We start from the raw sequence: 16,799 nt of genomic DNA, 5'->3' as shown, positions 1-16,799 counted from the left end.
CTGTTAACTATTTATACATCTGCCTATATGAATTTGTATGTTTGTATTTATTTACATATGTTTTCCTTGAGGTTCTTGTAAAATATGGAAAGTTTGAGACAAGATTACAATGTTGGTATTGCTTAGCAAAATACCAGTTGCTTAGGATTTTTTTCTTTCTTCAAACAACAGTGTAAGTAAATGCTGTTATACGTTTAGTTTTTCACGTCTGTGGAGGTCTTAGTAAAATGACATAGAGAACGCCTCCTCTCTAACCCACAGCTCTCAACAACAGCAGCAGCAACAACAAAACTGTGATAATTTTCTTCGCACAAGCACATTTGGCTGGTTCATGCACATTTTGTGAAAGATTAGTTTTACGTTCGGTGGTTCACTGCTGTTTTGAAAATAAAATGTATTCAGTGTGCAGGGTTAGTTTGGTAGTCATACATAGATTCTAATGTTATAGCAGGAAGATTTAAGTTTTAGAAAAACTGATGAAGACATTGTCTCCTCTAAATAAAATAACCTTTTAGTATTTATAAAATGGCAGGATTTGCTCAAGATTTACAAGACTGTAACTTTCTATGTTAAGGTGAATTCAGTGAACAGTTGTTTTAAGCAGAATTAAGATATTGTTTTTGTTATATAAAATATAAAAATCTTTTTTACATAATTATCATAGAAACATCAGTGCTATTATCTACTGATCTGTTGTAAACACTTGAGTTTTCAGGTGTTAGGAATGAGGAGAGCTGAGGTATTCTGTTAAAATGGCTTTAGCAGATTTAGTGGTAATTAGTAATCCCCACTGTGTTTTTGTATTGCTAACATTACTTCGTGGAGTCAATCCAAGGATTGGCAAATATTTAAAAGATGAAATTACTGGATAAACACTTCATGTGAATGCAATCCCTCTGTCCCAGGGTTTTTCAACCTTAGTACCATTGACATTTTTTGCCTGAGAACATCCTTGACATACATAATTGTCCTGTGTACTGTGCTATGCCTAGCAGCATCCCAAGAGATGACAGTAATTGCCTACCCCTCCCGCACTTAGTTCAGTGGAAAATGTCCACAAACATTGTCAAGGGACGTGTGTATGGTAAGGGGCAGGGATTGGAAGAAAATTTCCTTCCTTTCCTCTGCCCATTGAGAACCGCTGGCATGCATATTGTTTTAACTATGTGACTTGATAATATTTTTTTTTAAAAAAATAGTTTTTGGTCTGGAATTTTTCTGATAAACAGCCCCTTAACATAATAACATGCTGTAATTGTAGCCTGGGCTTTCCAGAAAGAGAAAGCTATTAGTTCCTTACAGAGCTGAAGAAGAATGCACTTTCCTTGTAGTCTGTAAGTTTAATAAAAAAGAAACTAGACGGGCATATTGAGTCTCCGAAGAAGGTTGATATGACATGTGTTGTTACTGGCACAAAAATGATAGGGAGTGTTTTGAATGTTAAAGAGTCAGTCTCCCCGGTATTCCAGAAGCCAAGTATGAGGGCTTCTCCAGCTTTTTAAGTAATTAACCAGAAAGCCAGCTATCTCCTAATGCAACGAAAGGGTTGCATTTTCATATAAACCTTCTCAATTTTGAGAGCAAGGACCAAATGACAAGTAAACAAGTTGTTACTTGTAGTTTATTCAAAGAAACGACTTCTAGGGTGTGTCATAAGGACAGAGCAGCTGCGGCTTTACTCCTGTCCTTGTTGGGAAAATGATAATTGATGGCCATTTAAGCCCTGCATGATAAAGAGATGTCTTTGGAATGATTCACAGAAATGAGATTCCATATTCAGTCACAGGACATAAATTAAGCCTCTCATACCAGGCTGTGTGTAGGGAATATAGAAATTAATAGCACAGTCTGCTTGAATTTTCTATTAAAATAATTTTAGATGGATAGATATATTCTGGGTAGCGACGTGCCTCACCATCTATTTCTGACTTTCCCAATTGGTGCTATAAATTCCAGTGCCTGTCTACAAACATGTGTATGAGTATTTTGCACACTATGTAAATTATATATATAGTATATCATTCCTTTTAAAGCTATTTCTGAAACTTTAATGGAAGGCTATGTTCATTTTCTTTTATGCTTGTCACAATCTTATTTGAATTATTCTCTATTAAATATCTATGAGAGATGAATAAAACATGGTTATATTTTATTAATTCATTTTTCATTATACTATGGCTCTAATACTGTTCAGAAGAATTGATGTCACCCTTAAGGCAAGAATTCCTGCTAATTAGTGCAGGATTTAAAAGCACTTGATTGGTGCTAGTATTCAAAAAGCAACATCGTTGTGTAGAAAGTAGCTATCGTCTTAAAACTCGTATGAAAACTGAGAAGCTCGGGTTATAGATATTATAGGAAAAGGGTGAAATCTTTGATACTGGATATAGTCCAGCTAAGAAATCACATAATTTAAATTTCAGAAAATTATAGATAAGGGAAATTCTGATCGAAATTCTTTCTTTTCCTAATAACCATTTAACAGTATCTATCATGAATGCACAAACCAAACCAATTCAGAGCCAAGGACTCCTTGTTCTTAGGCACATGATCCAGAATCCACTTTAGCTATGTAGAGTTAAGGGTACAAAAGGCCCTTTGTAAGAAATAATGACAGATCATTCTAGGGTGGTCATTTTTAGTATAATCTAAGGAAAGCCCTGTAACTATCAACGGTTTCATTAGAGTTTCTGGTAATGAAGTGTCTTGGTGACTCCACATTCTGCATTCCTTTCTTATGGTCCTTGGGAAAAAGCTATTAGTTTAACGTATTTTATTTACTTATATTATCCATGTCTTTGAAAAGATGGAAATACTAGTAGGAAACAGTTGTTTCTCCAAACAATCCCAAATTGCGAAAAGAAAGCTAAAAAAGAGATAGGGGCTGCAAAGATAGTTGAATGGTTAAGAGCATTTATTGCTCTTGCAGAGGACCAAAATTTGGTTCCCAGTGTTCACATGGTAACCCCCAAGCATCAGTAATTCTCTTTGCAGGGGATCTGATTCCCTCTTCTGACCTCTGTGGGCACCAGGCACGCTTGTGATGTATAGACCTCCATGCAGGCAGACATTCATACACAATAAATAAAACATAAAAAGAAAAGAAAGTGAAGCTAATAATAAGAACTTTTGTATTGGGTTGTCTTAAAGTAAAAGCACTCATGATGTGGGAGTGTCATATATCAATCTGTTGATTTCATTGGCTAAGTAATAAACAAACTGCTTGGGCTCATAGCTTAGAACATAGGTGGGAGGAGTAAACAGAACAGAATGCTGGGAGGAAGAGGAAGTGAGCTCAGACTCGACAGCTCTCCTCTTGGGGGCAGATGCCTCAGAGAGACACCATGCTCCCCGCTCCCGGGAAGATGCACGCGATGAAGCTCCGACCCAGGATGGACGTAGGCTAGAATCTTCCCAGTAAGCGCACCTAGCTGTGCTACATAGAATATTAGAAATGGGCTAGTCCAGGTGTGAGAGTTAGCCTAGAAGAGGCTAGATAGAAAGAATACAGTGTCCGTGTAATTATTTCAGGGCATAAGCCTAAGCTAGCCAGGCAGCCGGGGTGCCAGGGATGCAGCCCCGCCGCTCCTATTACTATACACTCACATGTGTAAAGTTCTTGGCAAGTACTTGATAGAGAGCAGTGATTGAATACATCAGTTGCTAGTTTTCTCTTTCTAAAATTAGGTACTTAAAATTCAACATAACCAGGAAGGATATAATTTGATAGCATTGCTATCTGAATAGCAAAATACACAAAGCAAATATTGTCACCCTAAAAGTTCCTTGAGACTATACCTTAAAACTATCTTTTGATTGATTTCTCAGTTTATTTCTACATTTTCTGTTCTTGAAAACCTTTTTTTTTTTGGTTTTCAAGAAAGGGTTTATTGTGTGTGTGTGTGTGTGTGTGTGTGTGTGTGTGTGTGTGTGTATTTCTGTAGGCATGACTCTCTTGGAATTAGCTCTGTAGAGCAGGCTGGCCTTGAACTCACAGAGATCTGCTTGCCTCTCTCTCCCTCATAAGTGCTAGGATTAAAGGTGTGTGACACCACTGCCTGGATAGAAAGCATTTTAAACATGTGGATTTCTTCTATGCTACCAACGGGTAGGATTAGAAGGCAGTGAAAGGAGCCTCCGTATATTCTGTAGACAGATGATTGTCAGCAGGAGCTATTTACCTAAATAATTTCGTTGCTGTGAATTATGCACATTTTCATTTTTCTTTCCTTCTCATTTAAAAACTCTTTCAGATCTCTTGTGGAAGAGGAAGACCAGCATATGAGACTGTCCTTTGGATGCAGCAAAATGGGGTTCTCTGCCCATTTGCATTCTTCCAAGGCAGGAAACACCCGCATCTTTACCAGCAATACCCACAGTTCTGTGGTGTTACAGGTAATGTCAACTACCTCTTTGGCGGGATTTGTAAAGTTATGAACCTTTCAGTAGCTGTTGCTGTTGTTTTGAAGTATGGGATAGCAATAACTGGGGAGGCTGTTATTATGTGGGGATCGAGAGGGAAGGTGCATGGCAAATCTCTCTTTTCGGATCAGCTACTGTTGTTAACATAAAATTTCTCAGAAATAGAATCTGTTACTTAGAAAAACAAATAAAACCCTACCAGTATAGAAATCTTGACCAAAAATGCATTCTTGAGTTTAAAACCATTCCCACAGTTTATTGTTTTATTTGTGTACAGAGTATTTTGATAGTATGTCACTTGATTTTTAAATTTATTATTTTAATTTCATATATGTATACTGTTTTTTTATATCATTACCTCCTGTTTCTTTTCCTTTCTCCATAAAGTACATCCTGTTTGCCAACATTGACTCTAAAGTCTATTATGTCAAAGCCAGAGGGAAAAAAAAATCACAGGTTTCCTATTGTTAATATTCTAGTTTCTTATCTGTTGGGCAATCATCTTTATCATAGTCCTAAATAGCATACTTACTTGATATCTCAATTCTCATTCGGCCATAGTAGGTGTGGTAGTAGGGATGGAGGCTACTGCATACAATCCCACTGATAGATGTAAGAATGAATATCTAACATGAAAGGAGGGGACCGGAAGTCAAAGGATTCCAAAGGCCAGGGATCTGGGACTATTTTGCACAAACATTGACATTCTAAGTGACCTTACTGATCCCTGTGGTCATTGATGAATGAGAGAACAGTAGAGTCCTTGATGGCCTTAAGTGCCTTCAGACAGGTTTAAATTCTGTTCGTCTTTTTGCTTTTTTATTATATTTATATATGCATATATAAATGTATCATAAAATGAAATCTTCCTATGTCGATATTATGAATCTATTTGATCAAGAACAACTACCCTGAAGTAGTACATATTATAATGAAAGATGATGCTTATAATTATTGTATAATCTCTCTTTGGTGTAATGTCTCAGGGCTTCATTTTCCTTATCTAGAAAATGTGACTACTGATCAGGGCAACTTTATATTGCCTTTTCTTTCCAATCTATAAATCCTGAGAGATGAGTTCTAAAGTTAGTTGTTCTTTGGGTGGTCCTCAGTGGAAATATAAGGGTTCAGTCTTTTGGCATCTTTACACTATATGTAATGTAAATGTTGACTTTTCCAACCCATGTGAGGAGATAATAAGGGGTTAAGTAAATATCAAGAACATACAAGAAAGTAACATACTACTTTAATATCCTTGTACTTAAGAACAGTTTTAAAATACTGGGGGGAGCCCAGTTGTGGTGTCGCACACCTTTAATCCCAACACTCAGGAGGCAGAGGCAGACGGATCTCTGTGAGTTCGAGACCAGCCTGGTCTACAAGAGCTAGTTCCAGGACAGGCTCCAAAGCTACAGAGAAACCTTGTCTCAAAACAAACAAACAAAATGCTTGGGAGAAAACCAGAGGCATCCATACTGCGCTTGTGAACCTGCTATTTTAAAGCGTTAAGCTGAACAGTGATCACTACTGTAGTTCATAGCTGTGATTCTCAAATTTTAGTGCGTGTTAGGATCATCAGAAGGACTTGTTAAAACACTGAGCACTGACTCCCAACCTAGGGATAGTGAATCAAAAAATGGGGTGTCCTAATAATCCCCATTTCTAGCAAGTCCCGGGGTGATGCTCTACTCCAGAGAGTATATATGCAGTCTTCACCCACCACAGGAAATTTGTTCCAGAACTCATCCCAGGGACCAAAATCTTCTCATGTTCTTTATGAAAAGTAGCATAATCTTTCCCTATGACCTAAATATATCCTCTGTATACTTAAAAGCATCTCTAGATTATTGACTTAATACACTACAAACACTACATAAATAGGTACTGTACCGAATTATTTCGGGACAGATGACAAGATTGAAATTACCGGAATGCCATGTTCAGTATATATGCAGCCATTCTAGGGTAGACTTAACTATACATTTCATCCTAGGTTGTTGAATTTTCAGATAAGGGACCCACACAGCATACTGAGAGTCAACTGTACTGTTTCACCACGGTATGCAGACTAGAATCCTCTTCCACCAACAACCATGGATTCTTTTCTCCATGTATGGATAGATGAGATGATAGATACATTATAAATCATTGTTACAGCAAGGAAACATTTAAAGTAGCTTAAATGTTTTCCCGTTATCTTTTTGTCATTTAATTGTATACGCCCTGCACTCAATACACAGATCTATCCTAATTTTTTGTTTGTTTATTTGTTTTCAGACAAGATCTTGTTCTGTAGCCGAGGATGGTCTGAAGCTCACTATGTAGTCTAAGCTGACTTTGAATTTAGGCAATCAGTTCTGTCTCAGCTCCCTAAACAAAATTCTCAAAAGATAAATACAAATGTCCGAGGAGCATTTTCAAAATGCTCAACATCTTTAGTCATAAGTGAAATGCAAATTAAAACTACTTTGAGATTTCATCTTAACCCAGTTAAAATGGCCAAAATCAAGAAAACAAATGGCACCAGATGCTGGTGGGATTACAGACTGGCCCAGCCACTGTAGAAACAGTATAGAGATTTCCCAAGAAGCTTCAAGTCAATATACCATATAATCCAGCTATTCTTCTTGGGTACTCTTACTACAGGGATGCTTGCTCCTCAGTGTTCATTAATGCACTATTCATAATTGCCAGGAAATATAATGCACAACAAAAATTGTGCATTTGCACAATGGAATATTATTTAACTGTTCAGAAACTGCCTTTAATCCCAGCATTCAGGAGGCAGGGGCAGGTGGATGTCTAAATTCGAGACCAGCTAGTCTACAGAGTGAGTTCCAAAAGAGTCAGGGATACACAGAGACATGCTACTATTATTCTGCTAAATTGACTATTATTCTGCTAAATTTTGTACTAAAACAACTTCTAATCGCCTATTGCTATACTCATAGATTAAGTGTATCTCTCAATCCTTACCAGAAAAGCTACTTTATGTACTGTTGGCGATTAGCACAGAGACTAACAACTGGTCAATGTGCACCTAAAAGGGGACTAAAAACTCTTCAGACCTAAATTGGAAATCTACGTCACACCCCTCCCCTGAGTTTCAAGGATTATCCTGAAAGATGTGGACAGGCAGAGTGTAAAAGCCAGAGGCAGGCGTGGTGGAAGAAGTAGTGTTTTCCAGACACAGTAGGACAAATGCGCATGTGAATTTACAGCAGTTGTGAAGGTGTGCCCAAGACTGGTGCAAACTCAAGAAAGACAATATCCCAGTATGTGGGTGGGTGGGTGGTGGTGGGAGTCAGCACCAAGTCTCACCCCTAGCTGAGATGCTATTAGCATTTGATAGCTGCTGGGAGAGAGGGACCTTTGGGTAAGTCAGCTGCTCTCCTGAGCAATGCAAGTGCAAATTGAAGTTGAGGAGTTAAAGGGGAACAAAAGCAAAAGAAGAGACAAGAAAGGAAAAGCGAAGTCAGGAGGGTAGAGAGGTGGGGATAGTTTGGAGAGGGTTGCAGGTGATCAGCATACATTCTGTGGAATTCTCAAAGAATTCATAAAAATATTATTTGTAAAAAGTTATATTCCCACAAACAGATTTTTTAAAACCAATCACTAACAGGGAGAACCTTTTTCTAATTTTGGATGCATGGTTGTCAAGGGAATAAGCCAGAGAAGTGTTTAATATATAAATGGTATCATTGTGTTAAAATTAACAACAACACAAAACCGGCTTGAACAGGCATCAAAAGTACCGCCAAGGGGAATGATCCATGGGGAACAACCAACTGTTTTAGGGAGTCTCATCCTGAATGATTACCCATTTCCTAACTGTAGTGAGAATATCTTGGTCCTTCAAATTCAGCCCAAACTAGAGTTCCCATTATAGTACACTGGATAGTGATGTGACTTTGAGAAAGTCACTTATCCTCTCTGGACCACTTTCCTTATTTGTAATCTAGGTGAAAGATATGAAGATTAAATGTCACAGTTTATGGAAAAATAAGGTGTGTGACAAATGGTTCTTTTCCTCTCACCCAAGCTAAGGAGAGAGGTTGTCAGGGGAAGAATGTAGCTGATCAGAAGTGATGGGTACACCAAATAAAGTATCCATCTGGTTGGCCTGAGTGACTCTAGGAGATTAGTCATCTTTATTAAATAGGCTGCAACAAATTAGGCTGTCACAGTGCCTAGAAAGACATTTGATATGTAATCAGCTTGGATTCCTAGATCCTTAGACAGAGCCCAGGAGAATCCATGATGGAGTTAGCAGTACAAATTGCATGTGCGAAGTAAGAAGATTACCCAACATTAACTTAAGGAGTGATTGTTCAAAGTGGAGGCTAATTTCATTGCCCCCCTTTCCTTGACTGCTACTGTATCTGTGCTTGCTTCTCATAGAGCCTTTGGTTCTTTGATTTTTCCTTATTATCCCAGGTTGACAATGCCTCTCTTTTACTATGCAGTCCTTTGATGATAATTCTCGGTATCATATGCCTTCAGGTATATTTAATTTTTAAATAAGAGCTTTTATTGAGATGCAATTCATACACCGTATAATTCACCTAGTTAAAGTGTGTAAGTGGGCTTTAGACTCTTCATAGGATTTTGCAGCTATCATTATTCCTGGAAAATTATCATCTCAAAATAAGAAAACCTGTATCTGCTAGCAGGTACTCCCCCTCTGCTGACAGCCCCCTCCTTATCCCTAGGTAGCTCTGTCTAGTCTAAGCATTTCACACACACGAAGTTATCAAATATGTGGTCTTTGTGACTAGTGTCTTTACTTATTATAAAGTTTTCAAGGCTCATTCATGTTATAGCATGCAGCATACTTCCTTTCTACGACCAGACTGTATTCCCATTGCATGGATGTATTTTGCATGGATGAATTTTGTTCACCCATTTGTTCATTGATGGGTACCTGGTGACTTCCAGCTTTCTGCTTATGGGCAATGCTGATAGGATTATACATTTTCAAATATTTTTATTTCTTTTTTTATGAGTTTAGGAACAGAGTTGCTTGGTCCTGTGGTAATTTTATGCTCAATCTTTTGAAGAATTGGCGGGGTGTGTGCTAATGTATCTGCACTATCTTATACTTACACTGAATTGTGGGTAGTGCTGGTTTCTTTATAGTAAAGAATATATGTAGCACATGCTCTTTGACATATAATACAGTCAAAGAAAGCACACAGTACATGCTCCTTGACAATTGTTTAGTGTTTTTTTTTAACATGGCCATCCAAGGAGGTATGAAGTTCTACTTATGGTTTTTATTTGCATTTGTCCAATTTTTAATTATGTTGAACAGATTTTCATTTGTGCTTATGGTCATTTGTATGCCATCTTTGGCAAAATGTCTATTTAGAATTTTGACCCAGTTTTTAATTGGGCCATTTATTTTTCCAATATTCAATAATAAGTGTTCTCTTATATAATGTAGATACAAATCCTTATTTCATAATTAGTTAGCTGGCATTTCTCAAAATACCTTCAGTTTTATGTTCTTTCATTGTTCTGTTATGTTAATTTCTAATCATTTGTCCATTCAGCCACATACCCCTTTGCTTGGCATTTGCTTAGCAGAGTTAATAGAAAAGAGGGTCAAAGAAAATGCGAGCATGACTTTCATCATCCTGAAAAGTTATACCATTCTTTCATGTATCATTGTTCTTACACCTCTTTCCTCTCCTGGAACACCCTTTCTTTTCTTTATCTGTCTCCCATTTTTTCATAATGACTCACCTTAAATGATCCCTTTTGGTAACATATTGTTTCCCTATTTGGCAGATATTTGTTAAATTTATATTTACCTGACACATAAAACATCAAGGTAAGCGTATTAATGATTGGCGTGATGTTTTGGTACATGGTAGGTTGTATAATGTTTAAATAAAGCTAAATATACTTGTTCCCTCAAATAGTTACCATTTCTTTATGATAAAAAGTTTTAAGATTCTCTCTTCTAGCTTTTCAAACTTTGTGATACATGCTTGTTATCTAGAGGCACTCCTCTAGGCAATAGCATATCAGAACCATATTCATTCTTACATAACTGTAGCTTACCAATCATTGATAGATTTCTCCCATGTAAGATATTTTATTCCTAAAGCGGTTATTAGATTCTATTATATCCACATAATTCAGTCCTTAATGAATGTTCACTCTTAGAAAGATTCTCCAGACCTGGAATCTAAGCATGTTCTTTCTGTATGCCCTTTATCTAGTGCTGGGGTATGAGAGTATTCTCCATAAATATCCAGCTTTAATTTTTTAATATTGTAAGTACCATTAAAAGAGTTAATGCATGTGAAGAGCTTAGCCTAATACTTGACATAAAGGAACCACTCATGCCTTTTGCTCTTTTTGTGGAGATTATTTATGGAATTGAATGAATTTAGATGGCAGTATATGATGCATTTACATATAATCTTCCTTCATTGATACTTGAAAACATGTCATGAGACAGAGATGGCAAGAATTGTTATATCCACCATATATATAGGGACTGACTATCTCAGAAGTTAGGAGGCCTGCAAAAATTCATATAACCACTTAGATGACACTAGGACTTGACCCAGGTTTTCTGACTCTGTCTGTGCATTTATATTATAATTTTGTTCTAAACAGTTTTACCTTTTAAAATATAAGCTCTATAAATATTAACTGCCCATTAGCCATAATTGTAAATATATCTCAATAGAAGCTTACAATTTACATGAATAATATTATTAATAGAAATAGTAACAGTACACAGATTATTTCCTTCTTTGCCTGTTCTTCTCTATATTTGCCAAAAAAGTAAATAAACCAAAAGCAAAGAGGCAAAATATAAATTGGCATTTCATTGGTAGTCCCATTGTTTAGGACAAGGAGACCATAGCTAGGGTAGCAGGCTCCAAGTGGTAGCTATACATGCAAGTTGTCATTGAATATAAACCTTATACACCATTTCTTAGATATTGGCTATACTTTAAACTCATGGAAACTTAAAGAACCTTTCTGTTCTTCCATTGAGACTGGTAATTGACACTTTCCCATCTTAATAACCAGTGCCTGTCACTCTGATCTTTCCATGTTTTTCTCCATTTTGGCTATTTCTTTTCTGTGCCTAATTTTAGTGCTAAAGTCGCTGTAAGGTATAATTTTATAACCTTCAGTTATTACCTAGCTAATAGAATGTTTAAAAGTAGGTTGTTTGAAAGCTTAGGCAAATTAATGTGTCTTGCTTTCTACTGGTTTAGCTTCATGGCATGTTAATGCTAAAGTTGATGTTTGGGTTGTTGGTCTTGGGATGTTGATGACCTTTATCTCATTTCAAAACTTTATAATTATAAAAGGAACAGTTTTAAAAAGGTGTTGATGAGCCCAGTTTGTCACTGAACACCTTTGATCCCAGCACTCAGGAGTCAGGTGGATCTCTGTGTTTGAAGCCAGGCTGGTCTACAGAGCAAGTTCTAGGGTTGCATAGAGAGACCCTGTATCAAAAAAAGTTAATATAAACATAATGAAAAGTTACATGTTATGAAATAGCTCTAGTAATTTAGATTACTATCTAGTTAAGATATTACAAATTAAGATTCTATCAAAATCATACTTTTTATTTATTTTCTGTTCCTTCCTGCCAACTAGAATAGAAAGAACTCATTTAGTATCTTTCCTGGGGGAAGCACTTCTTAGTTCTCCCAGGGTAGAGTATAATGAACCATTCTTATGCTTCTAATTGATAAATATCTTGAAGCTGTGTCTAAGACATTCCCTTTCAGTTGTGTTATTATCCAATCCTTCCTTTTCTTTTTCTCTTTTCTTCCTTTCCTTTTCTTTTTTTTCATTTTTTTTGTGATAGGGTTTCTTCACCCTCAAGTATTTTCTTTAGTTTTTAGATTTATTTTATGTATAAACATGTTTTGCCTGCATGCATGTATGTATGTATGTATGTGCACTGTGTACTTGGCCAGGTGCCCGAGGAAGTGAGAAGCAGGTGTCAGAGCTGGAGTGACAGAAAGTTCTGAGCCACATGGGGGTGCTTCCACTTGATTATTTCTTTCCGTGACTTATTGCACTGGCGGATCCGGAGAAAAATGTTGAGTAGAAATTTGTAGCATGTACATACTGTGTCTTCTTGATTTTAAAGGAAAGCTGTTGTTAGCTATGACATTATGGGACTTCTCAGTTGGGTTTTTTGTTTATATTTTTTTTCCTTGTTCAATTCTTTTTTACTTTAAATTTTGTATTCTTTTTACCTATCAACCACAATTCCCCCTTTCCTCCCTTCCCCTGGCCTACCCATTTTCTCAATCCCCCATCCACTCCTCAGAGAGGGTAATGCCTCGCATGAGGAGTAAACTAAGCTTGGCATATCTAGTTCAGGCAGAACCAAGTTCTTCACCCCTTCATCAAGGCTGAGCAAGATATCCCACCATAGGAAATAGGCTCCAGAAATACCAATTCATGCACTGGATAGATCCTGGTTCCACTGCCAGGCTCCCCACAAAAGACCAAGTCCCACAACTGTCACTCACATTCAGAGGACCTAGTTAGGTAATGTGCAAGCTCCCCAGCTGTCAGTCCAGAGTCAGTGAGCTCCCACTAACTTCGGTCAGCTGTCCCTGTGGGTTTCCCCATAATGATCTTGACCCCCCACCCTTACTCATATAATCCCTCTTCCCTTGTCAGTCGGACCCAGTAGAGCTTGGCCCAGTGTTTGACTGTAGATCTTTGCATCTGCTTCCATAAGTTACTGGATGAAGGTTCAGTGCTGACAATTAGGGTAATGACCAATCAGATTACAGGAGAAAGCCAGTGCAGGCACCCTCTCCACTATTGCTAGTAGTCTTATTTGGGGCTATCCTTGTGTGTTCCTGGGAATTTTCCTAGCACCAGGTTTCTCCCTAATCCTATAATAGCTACCTCTATCAAGATGCTTCTTTTATTGCTTTCCTATCTACCCCTTCTCCAACTCAACCATCTCATTCTCTCATGTCTATTTATCTATTTCCCTTTCCTAGGGTCATCTATGCATGTCCCTCTTAGGGTCCTCCTTGATACCTAGCTTTTCTGGGGCTGTGGATTATACCCTGGTTATCCTTTGCTTTACATCTGATATCCACTTAGGAGTGAGTACGTACCATGTTTGTCTTTCTGAGTCTGAGTTACCTCACTCAGGATGATTTTTTTCTAGTTTCATTCATTTGCCTGCAAATTTCATGATGTCATTGTTTTTTTTAACCACTGAATGATACTCTGTTGTATAAATGTACCACATTTTTTAATCCATTCTTAGGTTTGGGTCATCTAGGTTGTTTTCGGATTCTATTACGAATAATGCTGCTATGAACATAATTGAGCAAATGTCTTTGTAGTATAATTGAGCATCCTTTGGGTATATGCTCAAGTGTGGTATTGCTGGATCTTGAGGTAGATTGATTCCCAATTTTCTAAGAAATTGCTCATTAAGATTTTAGTAATTTGTTTTATTCCTTAATCCCAACTCGATATTGGGCTTTCCCCATGCTTTCTTATAACTGTTAAGACGATCTTTCTTTCCAAGTCTATTAATATGACAACTTTTTTAAAAATTAGATTTTCATTGCTAAGGCTACTTTTACTTGGAGAGATTGGCCATACTATACTGCTTTTTACGTTGTTAAATTTGGCATGTTATGACTTATTTGTATATTTATGATCTTAATGAATTTGTTTTTATTCTTTCTTTATGAGTCATTGTCTCTCTGTGTAGTTTAAGCTTACCTCAAACTCACAATTCTCTGACCTCAACTTCCTGGGCATGAATATTAGGATTACAGTAATGTACCACCATAATGGGCATGTCTTGATGGATTTTAATGTTATATTTCTTTAGTTACATTTGTCTGGTTTGAGTGTTAAGGTAATGACTGGGGCTGGATAAGGTACTACATACCTGTATACTATCAAACAGGAAATAGAGGCTAGAGAATTATGAGTTCAAGGCCAACCTCACTCACATAAGTAGTTGGAGACTACTTGTACTCCATGATACACTTTCACAGAAAAAAAAAAACAGTAAAGAGAAAAACTGACAAACCAAATAACAATGCTATAGATAGCATGTATAAAATTCAAGAAGGCTATAGATAGCATGTATAAAATCCAGGAATTCGTACCTGACACTGTACCCTAACATGGAGATATTTAGTCACAAAACTCAAGTTTTGACTTACATGCAACTCTGCTTTTAGAATAGAAAAAAAATATTTTATATTCTCATTCAATTGATGCCTGTGTCACAAAATGACTCACATTATCCCTGCTAATAGTCCCTGCTCTTAAATCTGTTTTGTCTGACACTATGTTTATGCCAGCTGTATTTTAGTTTTTGTCAACTCAGTATATTTTACCATCTTCTTACTTATTATTTTATAAATTGGAACATACAGTGAAAGTGATTTTTACTTGGATATAATCCAAGTATGTGCATTGCAAATATGTCATTTCACTTAATCATCATAATTATGAAATGGAATTATTACGTGACTCCAACTTACTTCTTATTACCTTTGGTATATCCTCCTAAATCTTGGGAACTACAATCTATTTTCGGTCACATTATTTCTGTGATTTTGGAAAAAAAACTCCAAAGTATCATGTAACCTATAAGATACTGAGATTAGTTTCTTTTACATAGTCCAGTCTTTTAGATCCATTCACTTTGCCGTTTATGTTTAGTTTGCCCCCTTTTAATTGTTGAACAGTGTTTCACAGTGTGACTCTGTGGTGTTTCTTGGCTATACTGCACGTTGACCATCTTCCCAATACTTTCCACTCACCAGGGCTCTAATACCATACCATACATCACAGTTACTTTTTTACTTTTTTTATTTTTTGGTTTTTTGAGACAGGGTTTCTCTGTAGCTTTGGTGTCTGTCCTGGAACTTACTCTGTAGAACAGGCTGGCCTCGAACTCACAGAGATCCGCCTGCCTCTGCCTCCTAAGTGCTGGGAATAAAGGCATGCGCCACCACCGCCCGGCTCAGAGTTGTTTTCTGCATGATGGTATTATATTTTATTTGGATCTAATGCTCTCCAGCCAGCTTTTAAAGTAATTTATTTTTGATTTTTCTATATTAGAATTTGATAACATCAACTTATTCTTTCCTCTTATACAATAATTTTGAAAATTGTTAGGTTGAGTTAATTTTGTGTCTGTCTTTTAGGTTATTTATATATATGCCTCTTTGTAATATTTGAAAAATTGATTCATTGGTTAATTTCAAGAAGATAAAAACCTTTTAGTGGCTTTTTGTTCCTAAAGAATATAGAAGAAATAGAAAAAATATGTAGGGGGAGTTATAGAAGGGGGAAGAGTAAATATTCAGGTCCTGAGAACAAACAAGTTCTTACATCAGAACCAAGGCCCAGAAGAAATGAAGTAGTAGAGATGTAAGATAGGTGCTAACACTGAAAGGTGAAATTAAATTAATGGAAGGAGTTTTAAGAACATGCTTAAAGTTAACTAGAAGCTAAGCACGGTCCATAAAACAGAACTCTCTATGTGGAGAGCAGTGGGCAACATAAGTTCATAGAAATAATAGAAAAGGAGTACAAAGTTGTGGGAGAAGATTAATTTTATAAAGAAAGGACACACTTTGTGCAGGATCTCTACGATGATTATTCTAAAGTTGAGTGGAGGAAAGGTTGGTGAGAAAACTGGTCAAGTGGTAAGAGGAGACTGTAAGATGCCAACCCGTATTTGACACGTCTACAAGGGCAACCCCTAAGCCAAAGGCTCAGGGGAAATCACAGAAGAGAAGGTGGGGAGATTGTAAGAGCTGGAAAACCAACTGGAAAGTCTGCTTTAAAATAATGTCTCCTATATAGGACATGAAATCTGCAACCATAAAATCTCAACAATATAGTTGCCTAAACATGACCTGTGTAATGACATCAGCTGACATTCCAATGTAGATGGGGAATTCTCTCAAGGCCACACCACTAGATGAAGAACTACAAACCATCAGTGGCTGTTGGGAGAGAGAATGAGTCTTCTCTGAGGACAAGCCCTCTGATAAATTATCCACTCCTGAGTGGTACAGCCCTGAACACAAAAACTGCTCTAAAATGGATTCAATGGGGGGGGTTGTGAAGAAGAGATCAGTAATTTCAGAGAGAGTCAGTGGGAGGAAAACAGGAGGAATTGGTAAACAAGATGTAAATACGGTACTTGCATATGAAATTCTCAAATAAAAAAAATAAGTGTGAGAATGAGAACAAAAAGTAGATATATTGATGGCAGATTCAAATCTCCCTCATGACACCAAATTACTGAGAAAGGGTTGACTTTTTCCATGATAGTGTAAATAGATTCAAAATGATTTACTTTGTGATAAGGATAA

At 36.9% G+C, this 16,799-nt stretch overlaps 1 protein-coding gene across 6 annotated transcripts in view; it reads left to right on the top strand.

The window, feature by feature from the left end:
- The window catches only part of LOC121439861 (kelch-like protein 13), a 198,177-nt gene that overhangs the window by 153,813 nt on the left and 27,565 nt on the right, over nucleotides 1-16,799 (top strand). For all 6 annotated transcript variants that reach the window (XM_041640477.1, XM_041640478.1, XM_041640481.1 and 3 more), the window contains one exon: nucleotides 4,254-4,395. In XM_041640477.1, coding sequence (XP_041496411.1) covers nucleotides 4,254-4,395 — 142 coding nt within the window. The remainder of the gene's footprint in view (nucleotides 1-4,253; nucleotides 4,396-16,799) is intronic.

This window comes from Microtus oregoni, unplaced genomic scaffold (assembly GCF_018167655.1).
Source record: "Microtus oregoni isolate MIOR12 unplaced genomic scaffold, Mior012 000063F_ref0000156, whole genome shotgun sequence".
In the NCBI taxonomy this organism is placed as follows: domain Eukaryota; kingdom Metazoa; phylum Chordata; class Mammalia; order Rodentia; family Cricetidae; genus Microtus; species Microtus oregoni.
Note: the sequence above shows the minus strand (reverse complement) of the source record. Positions and strands in the feature narration are given on the sequence as shown.